The sequence below is a fragment of the Dromiciops gliroides genome, chromosome 4 (genome assembly GCF_019393635.1).
Source record: "Dromiciops gliroides isolate mDroGli1 chromosome 4, mDroGli1.pri, whole genome shotgun sequence".
NCBI lineage: Eukaryota > Metazoa > Chordata > Mammalia > Microbiotheria > Microbiotheriidae > Dromiciops > Dromiciops gliroides.
The window spans coordinates 201,721,848-201,740,114 of NC_057864.1; the positions used below are offsets into that span (position 1 = coordinate 201,721,848).

The 18,267-nt window shown below is 43.9% G+C and overlaps 1 protein-coding gene across 2 annotated transcripts; it reads right to left on the minus strand.

The window, feature by feature from the left end:
- Positions 1–814: 814 nt before the first annotated feature.
- On the minus strand, positions 815–17,888 carry COG1 (component of oligomeric golgi complex 1). Of its 2 annotated transcripts, none has more exons than XM_043999384.1 (14): positions 17,457–17,888; positions 11,386–11,630; positions 11,028–11,209; positions 10,705–10,875; positions 9,767–9,923; positions 9,322–9,532; positions 7,868–8,647; positions 5,549–5,695; positions 4,667–4,828; positions 3,317–3,444; positions 2,732–2,840; positions 2,178–2,287; positions 2,019–2,097; positions 815–1,015 (listed from the first exon to the last, which is right to left on the minus strand). In XM_043999384.1, exons 1-14 carry the CDS (start codon positions 17,877–17,879, stop codon positions 875–877), a joined length of 3,045 nt encoding a protein of 1,014 aa, XP_043855319.1. In that variant the 5' UTR covers positions 17,880–17,888; the 3' UTR covers positions 815–874. The 2 variants fall into 2 exon arrangements, with proteins under 2 accessions (XP_043855319.1, XP_043855318.1); XM_043999383.1 differs by having other exon boundaries at positions 9,767–9,938; positions 17,457–17,830.
- Positions 17,889–18,267: the final 379 nt, after the last annotated feature.

Consider the following 18,267-nt stretch of genomic DNA (forward strand, 5'->3'; position numbering starts at 1 on the left):
AAGGTGACGGTAGGAGGAGACCGCATCTGCATGTTAAGAGTCCGTACTGGCTCCATTTCAGATTTGGAAACCAATTGGAAACTTACTCTTTTGTGCAAAGAGTCCTTTTAAAACTGGGGGTCCTCCAATTTTAAAGATTTTCGTTTTTAATTCAGTAAACTAGTAAAGACTAGTTTGCATGAAAAACATTAGTTTTCTTTCCCAAAGTATAAAAAGAGCTTGCTTCTGTCTAGGACTGAAGCTGGCTACCATACTACCTCTCAGTATGCAGATGTCCTATTGAAATGAAATTTCCCCTGTTACAGGGGGAGAAAAATTAGACCAAGCTTATTAGATTAGACTTTGTAAGATGGAAACACCCTCCCTACACTCTGTCTTCTTCTCTTCCCTATGTAAAGTGTTTGCATTCCAGGGAGAATGTCTTTTAGATACTACTTTGAACCCTGATTATTTCTATGATACCATTAATCCTCCAAAGGCTAGATTTCAAGCTTCTTAGCAAACACTGCACAGTTTTGAAAGACAAGAAGTTGTACTGTATTTGTAACTTTTGTCTCAGACACAAATGTATGTTAGCAGCTTAAATGATCTTGTGAGAACTCCACCTGTCGTGTCTAGTAAGGCACAGATGACTAATGGTAAAGACTAAGCAACCTGAGCTGGTGTTTAAGGTAACAGGTACTGTAGAACTATGTATTTTAGCTTAGGTTCAATTTAATATTTGAAGTACCTTCTAATAGTCACTAGGGGGCCACGTTCCCTCATTAAAACCACAGAAACTGGTGAAATTTAGAAACATTAGCAGAGGCACTAATAAATACATGGTAATATTTATTTAGGAAAGGAGAGGTATGTCCTGATAAATTGCTTCATTTTATTTAGTCATGCTTGAGAGCCAACTAAGTTTGAAAAGAGATGGTGTAGATGTGTCTTCCTCTTCTGTGACAAGCTGTCTGAACAAGGAACCAGGACGCATCATGTCATCATCTGCTCTGGAGAGTGTTGGAAGTACAACCTGCCATTAGATTGAAAGGAAAGTGCCTTAGATTCTACCAGGATTCTCTTACCTTACTTAATCCACCTCCAGGCTTCTGTTCTGAAAGCCACCCAGCACATAAAAGCAGATCTTAAAAACTATTGGGATAGCTAGTGAGAGGACCTTCCCCTGTAGGTAAGGTTAGAAAAAGACTGGATTTGAAGGAACTACTTCCCTTGACTGGTATTAACTTACTTGTGTGACAGAACTGGTAAGTCAAACTTTCAAGGAAAGTTTCCCCTTCCCACTGCTGGCTTCCTTAGTGTGAATAGGAAGTTTAATGTTAGGAGAAAGTTATGGCAACAGAGGTGAAAAACATTAGTCTTGGGGGGAAATGGTTATTTTCTCTGTTCCTCTCACTACCCTTAAAAAAAAAAAGTAAGTTTTTCTGAAGAAGGTCCTCATGGACTGGTCTGCAGAGAATGGGAAAAGAATACATTACTAACATTTCTTTTCAGTTCACAGGGCAAACAGATAGAGATACTAAGGGAAGAGAACTGGTTTGAGTTTTGAAATAGCCCAGTAAGATTGCTGCAGGCTTTACTGGTTGGCAAACAGCAATAAGTTTCCTCTTAACAAGTAAGTTGTGGAGGATGAAACCGTGACTAGGACAAAACAATTTTTTCTGTTTTCCAAATGAGTATGACCATTTTCAGGGGCTGGCTATGTAACTCCAACCCCTCCCCCATAGTATGCTAAATAAAACTCCATCCTATCTTTTGCAGAATTTTCTATAGTATTTGCAGCCTAAAATACTATCTCTACTCTGAGGCTGCTCTTAATGTCTAAACACCATCGTCTTTTAAAATATCTATCAGCTCAATCTAGTAAGATCTTGTACTTGTATTGCGCCACCATTAAATGCAGCATTAGTGCATGTTGTCATTTAGTTCTTTGTTAGTATTTAAGAGGGAGATCCCCAAAAGGTTCTGGGGAAAGTGGGGAGGGCCATTGGACATAGGCTTCAGATGCATTCACTAACCTGGTCTTTGGGTTCTGTGCTTCGGCTAGTGGGTTTAGCCTTTCTCGTGCTAGTCGCGCTAAGTGGAAGAAGTCCAAACCTGAAAGGCGAAATAAAGAGCTTTCAGCAAAGTCACTGGGAAAACTCAGGGCTTAGATGAATTTCCTGATGAAAGTTTACCTGATCCGACTTGATGCCAGTGGCAGTATATTATGGGGTTCTTGGGAGTTGACAGTGCTGCTCCGGGCAGAAAACTGATTGTCTGTACCAGTTAGCAATCCAAACAGAACCTGGGAGATTAAAAAGACAAATTGAGATGGTGTTCTTTTAGGTTAAAGCAACTTTTTTTCTCCGAGTTGAGTACAATTGAGATTTAGTAATCTGTGATTTCTTTTCCTACCACTGATCACAGGAAGCTATTTTATATTTTGTTAAGCTTGTTTGCTGTAGTTTTTAAAAGTCAATCTTTATATCCAACCACTTGGGGAGGATTTTGTAATGATCTGAGTTTAACTTGATTTTAACTTGACCTGCCTCAAGCTTACTACCTTCTATAACACGGAGCTCACCTTTAACTAGAATGACTACTTGCTTGGCTTTCCCCTCCACTCTCTCCAGCTGAGAGGCAGCTGCTAATGTATTGCCAAATGCTCTGACTTGTTTATTTTGCAACTTGAGCCTCCCCAACAGTGGGCTTACAACTTAGACTGAAGCATGTTCCCATTTTGACTTACTGAGGTTCGTTGTACCAGGCGATTAAGGTTGCTATTTAGGTGTGGTGTAAAGACATCTAGGTCAAAAGGATCTATGAGACCTTCTAAGAAGTCTGTTACTTTTTCAATTCTGGAAAAGAAAAGAATTGGAATGAGAATTGCTTTTCAGTATCCTGAAAAGAAAACTATTATAAAAACCTATACATGTTCTTGAAAAACCCAGTACTGGGATTTGTTCTATTTTGTTTGTTTTTGCTTTTTAAGCGGTGTTCATCTATCCTCGGGTGGATGCAGAGTAGCCTCCACAACATTAACCTCAAACTATAGAGTTCATGAGATCAGACCACATTCCTTGTTGTTAATGGGGGGGAAGAGGGCCAGATTACACTCTAAGGTTGACAGACTTGTGACAGATGAGATTCAGATAAGCTATTTTCTCTACACACCTGCCACACCCTAAACCTGGAATTTCGTCAGCCTCCAAAATGACAAGTATCTTGTTAGCATTGTAGGCCCTTAGTTTTCATATAAAAAATAACCAGCTTTCAACATGACTATTTCCCTTTGCCCCACCCCTAAAATGGTCTTTTGGGTACAGTACAATACCTGGAGTCCTGTTTACTTCGACTGCTTTTCATCTCTTCACTCTTGACTGTTAGCACAATGCTGAGATAACGCAGATCATAAAGGAGCTGCAGTGCCCTGTTCTGGGTCATTGGGAATGTACCTTCTTTCTGCAAATTGTTTTCCCCAAACACCAAGAAGAATGAGCTGTTATGTGGGCATACCGAGCTGTCTTTCATGAACTTAGGGGTGTCATCTCAGAGGGACTAGGCCTGATCCCAAGGGGAACGTGGTCAACAAATTGCAGCCTGAGAAGACATGTTGCATCCATGCCCCCAACCAGTTGTGCCTCACCTGTTCCCTCCACAGTGTAGCCTCCTGAGCCAGGTGTCATCTTTGAAGGGAAAGGAGATCTGGGTCCCAACAGTAATAGCTACACAGGTACTACTGCAAAAATGCCATGACTCCTTCACCCGTCCTGACTAATGAATCAGAGGAGCCTATGCCAACCCTTCACCCCTGCCACTTCATCTTGAAAGACACAATAAACCAGAGAAACAGGAATGGATGAGTTGTGAAAGGTCAAAGACTTTTTCTTTCTACCCAAATCCAGCCCTCTTCCATATTTCCCAATTACTGTCTACACCACCTTGCGGTCACCAAGTTTACTACCCCATCATCCTTGATGCTTTGCTTTTTCTTTCCTTCCACATATCCAATCTGTTTATATCCTTTGCTGTTTCTATTTCCACAGCTTTTTCCACCCACCCACCCAGACTACTGCAATAGCCTCCTATTGTCCCAGCCTCAAATCTTCAAGCAATCCTCCACATAAATGCCCAAGTGATTTTCCAAAAGCCTCAGGTCTGAGCATATCTGTCCCCTACTTGATCACTTGCCTCTAGGATTAGATATTTCATCTCTAACCCTTCTAAGATTTCTACTTTTGTGTAAGTTTCATAAGTTATGCAATTAGTACAGTAGCACATGTATATAATTTATAAATAAGTAAATTACACATACTAGGATTGTACTCAATTTTTTACTGATAGGCATGTGTGATTAAAAAAATAAATTAAGAGGAAAGGAAGCTGGAACTTCTACTCTAGCAAACAATGAGAATTACACAGGTTAGTAGGAAAGGGCTGAATTTTTTGATCAGGATCAAACTTGGGTATGCACAGGCTTAGGAAGGAAAACTACATGGAGACTGGTTTCACATTTTAAAAAATGCAAACCAGCTAGAAACCCATGGTTGGGAAAAGATTCACTGGGTGAGGGAGAAATGTATTTGGATACTCTGGTAATCGGTACCTGATTGAAGCTATAATAAACATCAGAGCTCCTGAAACATAATACGTGTTTTAGGCAAAGATGTGCCCAATAACATACCTTCGTTAGCTTCTCTTCAGAAAGTTTTTCATAGCCTGCTAATACTTGAACCAGGCAACCCTTTAGCATCTCTTGCAGCGTTGCCTTTGGCAGGGCCTGACCTCCAACTTGGTTTATTTCCTGACACAGGCTGAAGAGGAAGGATTGTACATACCAGGATGGCTACAAGAATCAAATACTGTCATTTAGAAAGGAGTTAGCAAACCATCAAAATGGGTTTTGCCCTCTCAAATCAAACATTTCTGCCCACATGCCACTCCAGAACCCTGCTTCACACACAGTACACATATTAGGAGAAGAGCCAGAAGAGTAAAATGAAAATTTTCACTTTTGCCAAAGCCCACCATGAGAGGGCCATGCGGTCATGGCCCATAGGGAGAGAACAAAATTCATAGGATGTTCTTGTTACTTGTTTGGGAAGCCATGTGGCTTTTTTCCCCACACAGGAGTGTGGGAAAAGTAACAACTAGGAAACAATTACTAGAACTTGGAAGTACTAATCCTTAATTGGTGTTATTCTGGACATGTATTATTTTGGCTCCCACTAAAGGCATGAGGAAACTGAATTCCCACTGGTTAACTGTGTACCCCAACACACTCATCGTGTCTCACTGCTAAATTACAACAAACCTCTTATGCTCTTTTGTCATGGATAACCCTGTAATATGATTACGTATATTTTAGCACTTTAAGATAAAAGTGCTTTCACATACTTAACTTATTCCCACAACTTTATATGGTAGCAGTGCAAGAAGCTACTTTCTAGGAAACTAAGTGGTCATATGCCCAACATAGCACCTAGATCTGTCCAGCTTTTTCCCTGTGCCTCTCAGGAAGCAGTTCTTTCTAACTCGGCCTCCTGTAAAAGTGACTCCACCTCACCTGTACTGGCAGTCGAATCTTGGATGTTACACTGCTCCCAGTTTCTGTCTCCTCCTGGATTTCTAGCTCATCCCAGTTAGTGGCCATAGCTAGGATGGCACCAGCATTATCGAGAAGTAATGACTGGGTGAAATCATGAACCAGGACCTGGCAATCAAAGAAAGAGACTTAATGGAACACCTGACAGATACATCCAGGGTGGGTATGAACAAGCAAACATACCACAGAAAGGCCATCTTCTAATGTGCTGAACCTTCTGAGTAAAATGAGAACAATTTTCTTTTGTTCCTAAATTCTCAAAAGAAGCACATGGGATATTCTTGTTACTTATAGGGCAGCAACATAGCTTTTCAATTAAAAAGCTGGCACTTTAATAGAGACTAGTAGTCAAAAACAATGTAGATATTTTGGAAAAGAACAAGTTCTTTCCAGGGAAGAAGAATGGATAATGAAAGGACCTAATTTGTCCAAGAGGGATCCCACATTTTCAGCTGTGGAAGGGAAAGATTTCCAGTTCTTAAGGTCATGACACTAAATAGAAATAACACTGGAGTGAACAGGAGAGGTCCTGCATTTGAATAGTCTGGTAAGAAGAAAAAACTCTAGTGATGGTAAACTTTCCCTCAAAGGCCCCCCACATTCACTCGCTTTCCACAAGGGAGGCCTCATACTAAGAACAATGAAGGCATTCAACAGGAGGTCCTTCAATTTCCCTTCCAATTCTGAACAATTTCCTATCTTCATCTCTTCTTAGAGAATGAGGTGGCCTCTTTAAGGCTAATCTTTCCATCTGTACTTTTGATCCCAACTCTTCCCATTTCTAAGACCTCACTCCACCAATCATTCCAATGTCCTTCATCCAGTTAATACTCAATACTCTTCTCCACTGAGTCATTTGCCTTCTCTACAGTCTCCTAGCCTTCAAAACAAGCTCCCACCCCAGACCACTGTCTCCTCCCTTCCACTGCTTAACTACCAAGAGCAGTCTATACTGGATGCCTCCTCTCCATCACCAGTTTATGCCTCAACAAGCTGTTATACTTCTTACATTCATAACTCTTCCACCTTTGTACTTTACTCATTGTCCTACTTCCTCAGACGCTATTTCTACTTTAACACCCTCCAGCTCCTTAAATACAGGTATTTCCCAAGGCTCTGCCCTCTATACTTTCCCTTAGCACTCTCATCCATTGCCATTACCAACAGCCCTGCTTTTTAGGCAATGGGGAGCCAATGGAGATTCACACCCCTACCTGCAGTAGAAAGATTACTCTAGTGATAGTGTAATGTGAAGCTTCTTAAACTGAATTTCAACCCCGTGTGGAGTTGCATAACTGAATGGGGGGGTTGCAGAAAATTTGGCAGTAAAAATGTTTGATTTGTATACCTACTTTATATACCTATATGCCCAAGGTCATGTAAAACTTTCTCAGGTGAAAAGGAGTCACAAGTGGAAAAAGTTTAAGAAGCCCTGGTGCTTAGGATGGATTGGATGGAGAGAGACTGGAGGCAAGGAGACCAATTTAGACTATTGCAATAGTCCAAGGAGAGGTACAACGATCTGAAGAAGAGGAGTAAGGATTTGGTAACCTATATAGGGAGTGATGAGGACAAGAATAGGTCTAGCCTTGACAATTGGAGTATGAGTGCCAGAACTGAACAGACTTAGAGATCTGGGGAGGTGACGGCCTAAATGTCTCACTGGCAGCTCCCAAACTAAACTGAACTAACCCTGGCTTAAAACCTTGAAGTCACCTTTCTACAGCCGTACATATCAAGTCTACCTTGAAATCTCATACAGCTGTCCCTAACACTTCATCTCTATTGCCATTTCACTGTGGCTCTCGAAATGCTTGCCCTGGACTACTGCAGAAATCTGGTCTTATTTGCAATCTCTCCACACTGAACACCACTGCTAGATTAATCAGCCTAATGTACATGCCTCCCCAGCTAAAAAAACCTACAGTAGCTCTCCAATGCCCAAACCTACTTCCAATGGATGAAACCACAGACCGGAATTCTCCAGCCAAATTGCACCAATTTACAAAGCCCTTAACACCTCTCAAGTTTGCCACTTTGTTTATACTATTCCTCATGCCTGGGATACTTTTTTACACCTCCTGAGGTCCAGTTCAAGTGCCTTCCATAGTCTTCTCTGATAATCCCAGCTGAAAGTGAACTTTTGTGGCATTTATGAACTTAATCAGACTCTCCTTTGTATTACACTTATTTGTGTATGTCTTATTTCCAGGTTCCCATCTATCTTCCCTTCCTCCCCTCTCCCTCTCTTTCCTTTCCCGTCTCCCCCCAACATCATACATTTGTGATAGCCGTGCTCCAGAGCCGGTATCCCAGTAGACTCTGCTCCATGAGCTGCTCTTTCACTTCCTGCCATTTTGCTAGAACAGGATTCACTTCCTGAGCTTTTGCTTTCATCTGTTTCTTCACAGACCGAGGCTCCCTCGTGGGTTTCTCTGAACTGCCTGATTTGCCCAAAATGCATCGCTTAAGATGGGGACACAGTTCTCCAAGGGACTGGCAGAGCCTGGCCATGAACAGGACTGAGGAAAGCTTGGGGCGACTGAGGGAGTGGGCTGACCCTTGCAGCACGCCCAGGGCCCCTTGCAGCTCAGTACGCACACATGCCACAATCTGTTCAGTGCAGGCCACACAGTGGTTTCGTAGCATTCCCTCCACAGTGCCAGCATCTGAGTACCTATCAAAAGCAGAATTCTTGGTCTGCATGCCTGGGGCCTCCTTGGTCGCGTCTGAGGGAAGGTACGACAAGAGGTCATCCAATTTGACCTTCAGTTTGGAGTCTAGGGCAAGACAAAAGCTCTGAACGTAGGGGCTGAGGGCCTGGGCTTTCATGGAGAGGCCGCTGCTGACACACTGGCTCCGGTTCGCCACATTAACCCATGCGGCATCTGAGGGCAAGTCAGCAGGACTCTCCGACCAGAGAAAGAGAGACATGTTGTGCTCAAACTGGACCTGTTTACTGGGGGAGGTGCTGGCACTGGCTTCAAGCTCCTGCAGGGCAGAAGCCAGAAGCTGTTTGGAGCTGTTGGAGATAGACTCAAAGCCTTCTCGGGTCAGTGTCTAGGAAAGAAGGAGATTCCCAATTAGATTCCTGAGAGGAGGCCTCTGAAACATCCACCACAGCCCCCAGCTCACTTGGCACCTTTCCTTCACCTCTTCCAGCTTCCAGTCAAACTAGCCCACTTCTGTTCCCTGAGCATGACACGCTATCCCTTCCCCCACCTCCTCTCAGAAGCCTTGGTTTTGTCAGGGCTTTTGCGCATAGCCTTTACTGACCCTCTCAGTTATTGGTGTTCTCTTGCACCTCAAACACATAGCTTGTCTTTATTTATGTGTGGCACAGGTATTACTCAGTAGAATAGAAGCACTTTGAGGGAAGGGACCATTTTCTGTTCTGTCTTTATATCTGCCAGGCCCTATCATAGTGCCTTGCAAATAGCAGGCATTTAATGAGCATTCCATGAGCATTTTCTATGTTGATGCTAGCATTTTTCCAAGTTTAAAAAAAAAATTTCTCTTGGTTGCAGGCTCTTAGTTGAGCTTGGTCTCAGTTTTTTGACCCTACTAGCATCTGGAACTATGCTAACTTGTAAGACTTATTTGCCCACAGGCTAAGCTGAGCTATGCACAGAAGAGACATGAGAGTGAACAGGAAAATGCCCTGAGCCAGACATCTCACCCAGGGTAACCAGGGCTTCCTGAGAGAGCAGTCCCTATACCTGCTCTCCCCTCACCTGTAACCTGTCCAGAAACAGCTGCTGCAACAGGTCTTCCCAGAAGGAGATGCGCTTATCCAGGAGGCGCCGGCACACCACCTCCCAGCTGTGGCTTATTGATTCACTGGTGAGCAGCTCCCACACAGCATCCCGAATCCCTGCCAGGCCTTTCAGGCTCTTCACATAAACCAGCAAATTGGTGATCCCAATTTTGATATCTTCATGACACCTACAACACAACCATTTTCTTCTGAGTCCCCTGTCAATGAGTAGCCTCATTCCCACACTACCCCTCATAGCTGTGCTGCTTTTTTCCCCCTTAGGCTAAGGACAGAGAAATGTTTTGAGTAGGTCATATGCCTGAGGAGCAATACACAGTGGCACTCAGGAGATCCAATACCACACACTCTACCTCATAGAACCAAGGCCACTGGCCTGTGGAAACCTCTCCCTAGTGGCTTACATGTTGATCCATTTCTGCAGAGTGTCTTTCAGGTACTCCTCATTGATGGGGTGTGCAAGAGTCCGAAGAGTTGGCTGGAACTCCACAATGGAGGCTGGGAGGTGTTTGAACCAGCTACACAACTTCATATCTTGCAAGACACTGATGATGCCTTTCCCTAAACAGATGAAGCCTGTTGGTCAACAATAGCTTAAATAGAATAAACAGGACACCTCAAAAGCCTTCCCTTTCTTCTGGGCAGGTATGAAAGGAATTACTGAGGGCGAGTGAAATCTTCACACACGCACGCATGCATGCAGGCCCACTCTAACCTCTCCACTACTCCCAACTGCTTTGAGAAAATGGTTCCCGGTAAAGTACGGAAGAGGAAAAATTAGGAGAGAATATTGGGATGGGGAATGCTTTGAAGTGGTAGGTAGATATGAATTCAAAAGTGAAAAATCAGAATTAAACCTGATTTTTAAAAACACAGAAACTTAGGAAGTGTTCCCACTCTTATAAGCCCTTCAAATACTCTGGAAATAATCCTTCCTCTGGATTTAAATCATGCCTATTGGTAGGGATGGACCAAGTGACATCATGAGGTCCCTTTTGGCTTTATGATGTCTAATGCCCTTGAAAAAGAAAGAGGAGCCATCGAAGTTAAAGGTATATTAGGAAACAGATATAATAAGGAGGCTGTGCCTGAGTTTGAAAGAGAAGTAAATCCTCTCTTGGCAGGCTCTTCCCTCTCCCACCCTGCTCTCTCTTTCCCCTCTAGCCCAGGTATATAGGGCTTCTTAATTGTCTGAGCCATGTGCTCTGTCTCTTTACTAATATTTAATAAATGTTTAATGCCTCCAAAAAAGAAAAATAAAAGAAAGAGAAGTAAATCAGACTTGAAATGGAATGCTATCACATTATGCCATTCTCTTAAAGAAGCTGGTCAGGGGATTCACCTGCAAGCTGCTGGCTTGTGACAGAGTCCAGGGTAGAGAAGAGTATGCCACATGGCAGTGACGGATCGGGCAGCACACCTTCAGGCAAGGTATAGAAGAGGGCATGGGCCTGGTACAGAGTGGTGACCAGCAGCTCCACTAATGAACAAATCTGAGCTTTAATACCAGCACCTATAAGAAGAAAGCATCTTTTACTGAAGTGACAGGAATTTCGTTTTAAGTATACATCTATGGTGAAAGTCTATGGTCAAAAATCATCTCAGGGAAACGATTCTCTCTCAGTTTATGAGCATCAAGTCTCAAAGGAAGTAAGCTCTGCCTACCATGGTGCGGCTGATTGAGAAGCTGCTGAATGGCCGCCTTTCTGGCTAACAGGAAATCTGTGAGGGCCTGGCGTGGAGAACTATCTTCTAGGAGCATGACCGATGACAAGGCCTCTGCAACAGCTTGGTCAGACACGGTTTGGCATCTGAGTATCATCTTGGTTTCATGCAGAATAGTTGACCTAGGAAGAAATAAAATGAAAGGACAAAAGTTTTTACTAATCCAAGATAAAGGCAGAACCCTGAAACAACTGGGAAAAGCCTTAAATGGCAGGAAAAGAGAAAAGTAATAATAACCCACCCATTAGGAGGCTCCAGAATCAACCCAAGAAATGATTGTCTGCATTTAACGACTTACCGGAAGTGGCTGGCTGCTGCCACCTGCCTCACAAGTATTGGAAAGCGGGTGAGAACAGGGCTATAGCAGCCACTGGTGGAGTCCAGCCGGAGCAGGTTGTGAAGGTGGCAGCACAGCAGGTAGAGCTGGGTGGCATGCAGATACTGACAGGCTTCCATGGAGCTCCAGATTTTCTCAGGAATCTCCAAGAGCAGCTTGATCTGGGCAGCCATGCTGTAGAACTTCTCCTGGGAGGACTGCTGGGGCTACAGGAAAGATCAAGGGCATGGGGAACCCAAACTTTATTACCCGCCACTCAGTGGAAAGCCAGGGGACTAACTTTGGGCAACAAACTTGAATGAAGCAGGCTATGTTCTTATCAAGTCGGGGAGGCACTGGCTCTGTGGAACTTCAGCAGGCAACTGATGCTATGTTCACTTATGCAGCACCTCTCCTAACACACACACACACACACACACACACACACACACACACACACACAATGCAAGAGTCGAGCTTCTCTCTCATCTATCTTCTTGTCAAATTTGCATCATCTTCCTTGACTTCTCTTCAGCAATTCAATAAATACTGATCAAGCACCTAGGTGCTAGAGATATGAGGAAAAAAACAAGTCAGCCCTTGCCCTCAAGAAGTTTACAGTTTACAGAGTTTACAGAGGAAGACCAAAATGTACACTTCCAAGCAAATGCAAGGTAGAACTAGCAAGGGTAAACTTGAGGCTAGTCCTTGTAGTCTTGGATAGAAAAGTCCCACCTCCCCTCTAAAGTGTCAAGGCTAATAATGCCTTGATGTACTGCCTGCTGGCTCCACCTGAGCTGTGCTTTGAAGGAATGTAAGGATTCTACCAGTTAGAGATGAAGAAAACACTCCAGATATGGGGGACAGCAAATTTAGGAGATGAAATCACGGATAGCTTGCAGGCCAATTTGACTGAAGAAGCAGCAATCAGGGAAATAAGACAGGAGAGGTAGGTGGCAGCAAGTTTATGGAAGGTTTAAATGTCAGACTGAGGATTTTATATTTTATCCTAGAGGCAATCAAGAACCACTGAAAATTCCTGAGTAGAAAATTAAATCTACGTTAAGAATATCAATTTGGCTGCTGTGTCAGCATTCCTCCTCCCTTGGGTTCCTTGAGAAATCTCTTGGTTCTTTTTCTACCTCTCTGAATATTCTTGCCTTTCCTCCTCCTATCCCTTAAATACAAGTGACCCCCAAGGGTCAGGCCTCTGTTCTTCTTTCTTTGCCCTTAGCTCTCATCCATTCTCAGTTTCAACTATCACCTTTTATGCAGGGGGTGCCCAAATCAATAGGCCCACCCCCTCTGCCATGTTCTAGCCTCATATTTCCAATTGCCTGCTGGATCTTTCCACTTGAATATTCTCATATAACCATTGATATCTCTAAAACTGAACTCATTTCTATACACACACACACACACAAACTAGTTCCCCATATCCTATTCTGCATTTCTTATTTCTTCCCATGTTAACATATTTAGCAAAATGTTATTTGTTATATAAGGTGGATCCTTGGGTGAGTCCTTGGGGGGGATGCTGGGAGAATTTTGGTGATAAAAAGAGATATCAATAAAAATGTATTTTTAAAAACTAGCAGTATGCCATAAATGAATAATGACTGTCTTAGATAGAGAAGTCCCACCTCCCCTCTAAAGTGTCAAGGCTAATAATGCCTTGGCATACTGCCTGCCGGCTCCATTTAGGTTCCTTGATCCCCTCCTTTGGATCTGGTGGTCTGATGAACTTTGGTTTAAATCTATGATTCCCCAGGAGAGTGCTTTCCTCTGCCCTGATGACTGCCTTGAATCAATACCAGAGTCTGTCCTATCTCAACTAAGAGCTGGAGATTTTACATGAATGGTTCTGCTGAGTATTCAAGTCTTAAAATCTTCAAGTCAGCTTCGACTTCCTCATTCTTGCCTTCCATATTCAGCTGGTTGCTAAACCCTGTCAATTCTTCTCTCATATCCACCCTTCCATTCCCACTGTCATCACTGAGTTCAGGTCATGATGACTTACTTCAGCCTACTACAACCACCTCTTAAAACGAACTCCTTGCCTGTATTCCCCATCCCCTCCACCACAGCTGCCAGATTAATCATCCTCAGATACAGCTTTGCTCACGTCAGCCTCAAAAGGCTCTGGATAAAGCCTAGCATTCAAGACTCTTCAGTATCAAGCCTTGAGCAGTTCTATCTTGCCTGAGCTCAGACTAAACCTAATGTGAACATTCTGTTCCAGGAAAACTAGCTTCCTCACTGTCCTCAGAAGAGATCTTATCCTTTCCCATAATTCCCAGCTTTTACTCCCCTCATTCCACCCTCTTGTTTTTTCCTTTCTAATCCTCTTCCATAGCCTATCTTCATGACTCCACTCAAATCTCACCTCTAATGAAGGCCTCCCTGACCAGTTCTGGCCTGTAGGGTTCTCTCCTCTGAATTCCTGAAAAGGTTATTTTGCCAACTAATCATGTACCCTTGGGACGTTTCTTCTGCTGAGTTCTTCAACAGCCATTCTAATTTTTTATTGTTATTTAGCTTTTCACCTGTTTAGTATATTCCACAGCCAGACTATAGATTCCTTGAAAGGATGGGTCTTTCGCTTCTTTGTATTCCCCACAGAACATTGCATAATAGTAGGCACTCAAAAATATGTGAGGTCATTTTGATTTTGGAGTAAGACTTACTTATACATTAAATCCCTACACAGCTACTATGAAAACAAGCCCAATAAATAAGCCTAGAATCTCAGGAGCAGCTAGGTGGCGGAAGTGGATAAAGCACCAGCCCTGGATTCAGGAGGACCTACCCGAGTCCAAATCTGACCTCAGACACTTGACACTTACTAGCTGTGTGACCCTGGGCCAGTCACTTAACCCTCACTGCCCTGAGCAAAAAAAAAAAAAAAAAGCCTAGAATCTCAGGGTGAAAGTAAGTTCAAATTTTCAATTTTGTCATTTGACCCTGGTGTATAATACCACTAAATTCATCATTATGATGAGGTCAGGTGATGCTAAGTATACTCTGGTAAATCTTGGATAAACTCTCTCTATATATGTATATATATATATAAGCATGCACTAACTACAGAACTCAAATTTGACAATAAAGGCCTTTCATTTCAAAATTAAAGGAGTACTTCCAACTTTCCAAGGCTCTATAAGAGCTCAATTTTAAAAATCAGATTTGGGGCAGCTAGGTGGCGCAGTGGATAGAGCACCGGCCCTGGATTCAGGAGGACCTGAGTTCAAATCCGGCCTCAGACACTTAACACTTACTAGCTGTGTGACCTTAGGCAAGTCACTTAACCCCAATTGCCTCACTAAAAAAAAAAAAAAAATCAGATTCATCTGAAAAACCAATAAAAGCCTTGGTATTCCTGCAGGAGCAATAGGTCATTGTCGTTTGTCCTTTCTGGAAGAGGATCAATGGTAACAGGAGGGTGGTCTTGACTTGCAGATGAATTGGATTTAAGTGAGGCTGAGCTTCACAAAGTCAGCCTCATTCCTCCAGAGTCATTGGAATCCAATAGCTAGACATAGGTCAGGATGACTGGCAATGGCCCCAATGCAGTGGGAGACCTTGGCCTTTTTAAGCTAAGGTCTTTCCCAGGTCTCAGTTTGTCCGAGGCAACACCTGTTTAGTGATTTAAGGCTAGGTAGGAATTGAGGCAAAAGATGGTCCAGTTTGCTTTCGCAAAAGAATCAATCTTTTGGGAGGGGAAGACCCTTCAGTTTCTGGCCAGGAAAGAAACAACTGCTATTTACACTTACTCTGAGTCATCAAGACCCAAACAAAGAGCAAATAAGGTTTGGGGTGGGACCTCCTATTGGCCAATCAATGTGCACCAGAGTGACTGGGGTTTAAAGGCAGGGTCAAGTAGCTCTATTTGAACCCCAATGGGCTTTATCAAAGCCTGGTTTTCCAGAGCCCTATTTCACAGAATTCAAGTCAACAAACATTTCTTAAGTTCCTGGCTGAAATACAAAGACCAAAAGAAACTTAGTTCTTGCCCTCAAGGAGTTTAAATTCTGTAGGGAAATATAACAGTATACAACTAAATACAAAGTAATTTAAAAAGGTATCTAGCTCTAGTCCCTGGCTCCATCACCCATTATCCTTGGGCCTTACAAATCCCAACCCTGAATTACTACCACCAGCCAGTTCCATTCCTCTCACTTGGAACAGAATGAAGCTAGAAGAAACTGAGCAAGTCGTGTAGCTTGGATCCAATACAAATTTGTCATCTAATCTCAACTGGCTGCTCACTCCCAGCAAACCAATCCTTTTATCGCTCCTAAAATGATGACCTATCTCACTCTCCACAACAGCTGTTCCAAACCTCTCCTCAAGCTTCCCATAATACCCATCTCTATCCCAATCAGCTGAGGTTCTCTCCTTTATATCAAGATCATTCTCAACGAGCTCACCTTTCTCATCTGTACATCAGCCCCCATTATTTCTTCCATTACTCTAGTCTTTGATAAAGAGGACAACCCTTCTACATATACTCTTGATCTTCTCCCTTCTCATATTTTCCAGCAGATTGCCCCCACTATCGTTCCTCAGCCTTAAAAAAAGCCTCATGAAATTCTGCCATCCCTGCTAGCATCATATATCTTTCCTCACTTTCTCAGCCAAACTGCTTGAAAGAACTCAAAAGTTTATGTTGGTTATCTTTATTTCCTCTCCTCCCCTTTATCCTCAGCCCTTTTCAATTTGACTTCAAACAGTCAATTCTCAACTGAGCTCTCTCCACAGTTACCAATCATCCCTTAATTACCAGATCTAATGGCCTTTTTTCAATCCTCATCCTCCTTGATCCCTTTTCAGCATTTGACACTGTAGGCCACCCTCTCCTTCCTACATACTCTATCCTCTCTGGGTTTCTGTGATATTATTTTCCCCAGGTTACTCTTCCTGCCTAACTGCTCCATCTTGGTCTCCTTTACTGGTTTCATCATCCAAGTCATGTCTATGAACTGTGTCTTTGCTCTAAAATTCTTTTTTTCTCTATATTCTTTCACGTGGTGACCTCAGCAATTTCTTTCTTTCTTTCTTTCTTTTTTTTTTTTTTTTGTGAGGCAATGGGGTTAAGTGACTTGCCGAGAGTCACACAGTTAGTAAGTGTTAAGTGTCTGAGGCTGGATTTGAATTCAGGTACTCCTGATTCCAGGGCCGGTGCTCTATCCACTGCGCCACCTAGCTGCCCCGACCTCAGCAATTTCTAAGGCTTACATGAGTCCGGAAAGCACTTGCTCACCTCTGCCTCTGGGAATCCCAAGCTTCCTCCATCCTATCTCCTACCAGGTCTTTCCCTATCGTCTGGTTTATTAGCCCTCTCTCCTTTGTGGATAGAGCACTGGACCTGGAGTCTGGAAGACCTGAGTTCAAATGCAGCCCTGGATATTTAAATGGCTGGGTGCCCTAGGATATGGCACTTTAACATTTGCCAGTCTCCTCATGCATAAAATGAGAATAACAGCACCTACCTTCCAGGGGTGTGGTGAGGATAAAATATTTGTAAAGTACTTTGTAAACCTTACACTATAAACCCTAGCTACTAGTAATCCCTCAACAAGGCAGTCCTTCCGGGTTTTTTCTCTTCATTCTCTTTAACCTAACCCAATGCCTTAGACATTTTTTTTTTTTTGGCCCAGACCTAGAATTTCAATTCTGTTGGGAATCCCCCTCAAAGGAAACTCCTTCCTTCCACCATTGCTGACTGGCAGCTGTCCGATGATTTATAATCCTGGGTCTTTAGCTTGGAGCCCAGGACTAAGGTTGGCCTTCCCTGCACTACCCTTCCGGCTGCCTCTTCCTACGTGTGGCAGAGAGCAGGTGTTGGTGGAATGGAATGGAATCCCTGGAAGAAAAGCTGTCCCTCCCATTCAGGAGCGCAGCAGGGTGGTCCCTCCGCAGACTAGGTGCTTCTCGGGGAGAAAGCACGGGTGGTGAAGTGCTGGGGGGAGGGGAGGGACCTCTGTAGATCAGTTTCAGGGATGGGGGTCGAGAGATACAGGGAAGGCGGGGCTTGCTAAAGGGGATGAGACCTGTGGGGTGCGCGCGGGGGCGGGGCGCGACGTTGCTGTAGCCGTAGTAGTAGCGTGGCTCTGCTGGCGGAGGCGCGCGCAGCACTGGTCCGTAGCCCTCACGGCGTCCAGCAGTCCCTCGGCACAGCAGCGCATCTGCCCAATGGTATCAGCCGCCTCGATCAGGTCGCGGTAGCGCTCGCCCACCATCTGCCGTAGTTCCTCCTTCTTGTGCTCGATCTCCGCTCGTACCTGCCGTTCCAGGCCACGAATCTCCTCCGCTCCATGTGCCTCGAACAGCGCTGCGGCGTCCCGCAGCTCCAGCCGCTTCAGAGCCTGCGAACCGGCCATCGATGCCGCCATCGTGGCGCTCTCCCCGCTCCCCGGGGCGGAGAGGTTTGGTGGGAGGTAACTTCCGCCAGGCTGCCGGACCGCCCCCGCCATCTTTGTTTTGGGTCTGGGCGCTTCCGCTCTCTGCGGAGGCCATGTTTGTTAGGGGAAGTTACGTAGATGGGCCTGAGCCGCCATATTTGTTAGGGGCAGTTACCCTCTTGAAAATCATTCCTTATAATGGAAGAGTAATTAAATAGCCAACTAATACTGTATACTGACTCATCTCACCTGATACTCTGAAGCTGAAAAGATCATTCACGAGGCCTCCACCCTAGTTCAGACTATGTCAGTAAACAAGCATTTAATAAACAAACACCTAATATGTGCCAAATGGACAACTAGGACTCAGTGGATAGAATGCTGGGCCTGAGGTCAAGAAGACTCATTTTCCTGAGTTCAAATGTGACCTCAGACACTTATTAACTGTGTAACCTTAGGT